At 44.3% G+C, this 3,636-nt stretch overlaps 1 protein-coding gene across 14 annotated transcripts in view; it reads left to right on the top strand.

The window, feature by feature from the left end:
• The first annotated feature begins 86 nt into the window (after positions 1 to 86).
• MFF (mitochondrial fission factor) overlaps positions 87 to 3,636 on the top strand; it is an 81,976-nt gene continuing 78,426 nt past the window's right edge. For 3 of the 14 annotated variants that reach the window (XM_019503630.1, XM_019503629.1, XM_019503623.1), the window contains exons 1-2: positions 350 to 523; positions 1,816 to 1,986. In XM_019503630.1, coding sequence (XP_019359175.1) covers positions 1,949 to 1,986 — 38 coding nt within the window. In that variant the 5' untranslated portion in view covers positions 350 to 523; positions 1,816 to 1,948. The other 11 variants (XM_019503634.1, XM_019503633.1, XM_019503621.1 and 8 more) reach the window with 10 other exon arrangements.

The following is a 3,636-nucleotide window of genomic DNA, read 5'->3' as shown; positions in this document are numbered from 1 at the left end:
TTCTCAGCCCCTAAATCCAACCTACCAATACACAAGCCCACCAGCTTCCTCGCCTGCTCCCCATTGCACAGCCTACACCCTCAAATCTGGCCCCCCCCGGCCTCTGGGTGAGTAGCGCACTGGGGGCCCGCACCCGCCGGAGCCCCCGGCCCGCCCGGCCCCTGCCGGCTTGTCCTTGCTCTGTGCGCGGCGCAGCTGCTTCCCATGCCTCCTGCAGGCAGCGGGCTGGAAGGGTGGCCCCGAGCCCATGAAACGCCCCCGAGCCCGCACGCCACAGCCCCGGGCCCTGCTCCTTCGCCGATGCCCAGCAGCCGGGAGAGCCTGGCAGCAAGGTCCCCAGCCTGGTAGCCTCCGCTGTGTCACTGCCCTGGCTTGAAACTGCCTCAGCCGCCGGCTGCCCTGGGCTCCTCCTCATCCTGCTTGCTTTCTCTTTCTCTTCAGCTGGGGAAAGAGGGCCGGTGGCCTCCTGGCACTGCGGGTCAGGGCAGCTTCGCAGGCGCTGTTGGCAGTGACAGACCCTGAGGTAGGACCCTGGGTTCCTCCTGTGGTATGGGATCCCAGAGCCTTGCTTGCTGCTTTCATTTTCCCACTGCTTTTATGGACACTTTGGGGAGAGGGGCACTGACAGCTGTGATGTTGAGCACTGTGAATCCATTTCAGCATTTACCCCTTGTGTGCAAGTGATCTTCGCTCCCTCAGATCACCCTGGCGGCTGTACTGCCAACGCTCATCTCCATGCAGCTGCTGTTATGCTATCTTAGTACCCAAGTCTGATGCTTGGAATTACCTCAGGCTGCAATTGCCCTTTGACTGCAGTGTAGATGCACCCACTCTGGTTGTTGCCACGCTGGAAACCTCCGCACAATTCATCCTTCACCTGACCTTGTGTTCGTATACCTTAATCATAACTGCTCTTCTCTATTAGAGTTCCTTTCTGAAGAAGGAGGATGGGAGTAGGGAATATGCACAATAGTTCTTGGCTTCAGCAAGCCAACGCCACATTACTTCCCACATCTACTTCCTTGCCCTCTTTTCTTTCCAAATCAGCATGGCTAGCAGTGGTAGTGCCAATTTCCATTTGCATTTTTCCTTTGTCATGGCATGTCTGCTTTTCATTTACTGTAAAAGAACTACCCATTTAACTTTAATTTGTTGCTTTCAGTTTGAGATCCTAGAATGGTAATTTGCTCTTTATTCTTAAAGTAATATGTTGCATGTCTTTATGAAGTTAGAGTATTAGCCCTCTTTTTATTAAGGGGGAAATGCTGGCACAGATAGGTGAAGCTACAGTCTCACAGCAAGTCAATTATAAAATCAGCACCTCTGTCTCCTAACATCAATCCCAATTCTGAATGCTGCCTTGTTCAAGTGGGCTTCCATTTACCTCCCCCTTCCCCCCAGCATTACCTCTAGCAGTGCTAGAGCCTGACCCTCAGACACAGTTTATTGAATCTGATCTTTAGTTTTCTGATACCAAGCACCATTGTCATTCTGTACGTCCTTTCCTCTCCCATGTAGATCAACTTTAGTTGAAGTGTCCTAAGGATTATGTAGTTGAAATCCCATTGTTCTCCCTTTTGCTGCTCCAAATGGTGTTTGCTGTCTTGTAAAATCAAAGTTGATGAATTCACCAGCAGTTTAATCTCCAGATTCTGAGAACCATATGAGACTAGGAAACCTACTGAAGTATTGCATGTGTTAATGCTTGCCAAGTAGAGTCAAACTTACATTATAAAATAGATGTTTAGATTATAAATATTTTATACAGAAATTCTTGTAATGCTTTTCTTGTTTGTTTGTTTGTTTGTTTTACAGCTGGAAAGCAGTTGTCATGCTGTCTTGTGTACGCAAACAATCCCAAACATTAGGGAGCCTGTTCTGTAAAGTAGAAAGTGCTGCAATATAGTGGTATTTGATTGCAAAACAATAGCTGCACAGATATTTCAGAATGAGCAAAAGAACAAGGAGTGATTCGCCTCTAGGGAGGTTAGTGAAGCCTTAGAACTGAGATTGGCCATACGTTACTAGTGGCCACTTAATAAATCTGTTGCCAGAGGCTACTCTGGGTACATAAATTCTTGCTAAAATTAAATCTCTTCATTTAATGTGGCGCCTCTTAATCCAGTGAACCTTAAAGTGTTTCACTAAGGGCTGGCCTATTTAAAACTGTAAATGTTCTTTGAGCCCTGGAAACATCAGGCTTTGTGTACTTTGCCCATGCGACAGGCTACCATGGCCTAATAGGGAAGGTGAGTCTTGTGCGAGACCAAAAGAAAAATGTAAAAAAGAAGATAAAATTCAAACTCTTAGAAGTAGTAGACGTGTGGGAGCAACACTAAACACACATACTACACACATGCCTCTTGTTCCAATTACTTGGGTCCTCTTTGCTCCCTTCATAGGAATTGTTTAACCCGTGCGGATTAATGTATACAGCCTTATTTAATGGACAGTTCTAGGCATGAGTGTGGGAAGAATGTTTTTTTAACTTGCATGGAACTTGAAGCTTTCAGGCTAGGAGAATTCCTTCCGCTACTCTACCAGAGGTGTCATGAGCTCAGGAAGCCAGAACACAGGCCTGAGGATACTGCTATGGGTTTTTGAGTAGATTGCATGGTAACATGCCCAAGACGCGTTTCCCCTTCCTTAATCTGATCTCCAGTGCAGTCAAACTGTCTTGTAGTTTTGGTGACTTACTAATCTGCTACTACTTTGGGATAAGATTGAGATGTGGAAAACACAATTTCTATGTGGTCTCACTGAATATTTCAGTAATTTCATTTAACTGTAGAGGCCAACGTTTGGCTAATAAATTTACATGAAGTAACAAATATGACTTAACTAAAGAGGCCCAAATACTTTACATGTCTTAAAAAAGCCTGCTTGAGACAGACCATCTCATTGGGTTTGCTTTCAGCATCTAACAGCTTTATAGAAATGCTCAAAAACCTTTTTTTCGCCTTGACATTAATTTAAGAATGTTTAGTAAATAGGTGACCTCATTTGATCCATTTGGAACTGGACTGTTTATATTGTAATATTCTCTGTTACAATTGTAATTGTATAGAGGTCAGACACTAGGGACCGAAAGACTGAATTTCCCTTACACTTTTAGAAGGGGTCTCCACTCCAATACAAAAGCAACTCTGGAGTGGCAGTGTGGGAGAAACCTAAGATCAGTCTTCCCTTAAAAGTTTTGGTGGTAGTGATTTGTCAGTTAGAAGTTTTTAAAGAAAACAAAACAAGTCTCCCTTAAGTAGCATTACTATGCTGCAAAAAAACCTAATGTAGATGCAGTTATATTAATATTTTTCTGGGGTAGATTTTTTTTCATACAGGGAACTGACGAGCTGTACTGGTGGAAGAACTCTTCCTAGTACAAGCTTTGTCTCCCCTCATACTGGACATATAAGTATTGATAAGTGCTGATAGTGCCTTTGTCCGTTTTGCACTTGCCCTGCAGTTGTAGATTTCCACCTGGAAGCACAGAGAATATTTTTTTCAGTCTGTATGGATTACAAAATACACAGTAGTGAAAAGTTCTGTATATTTACCAGGCCACTTGGTTATTTCAGGCTTGAAGTCCTGAGTTACTCAAGTGAAATTGTTTTAGGAATAGGTTAGATTTCTGAAACT

Source organism: Gavialis gangeticus, unplaced genomic scaffold (assembly GCF_001723915.1).
Source record: "Gavialis gangeticus isolate Ggan-Ray unplaced genomic scaffold, GavGan_comp1, whole genome shotgun sequence".
NCBI lineage: Eukaryota > Metazoa > Chordata > Crocodylia > Gavialidae > Gavialis > Gavialis gangeticus.
This window is presented reverse-complemented; position numbering and strand designations above follow the sequence as displayed.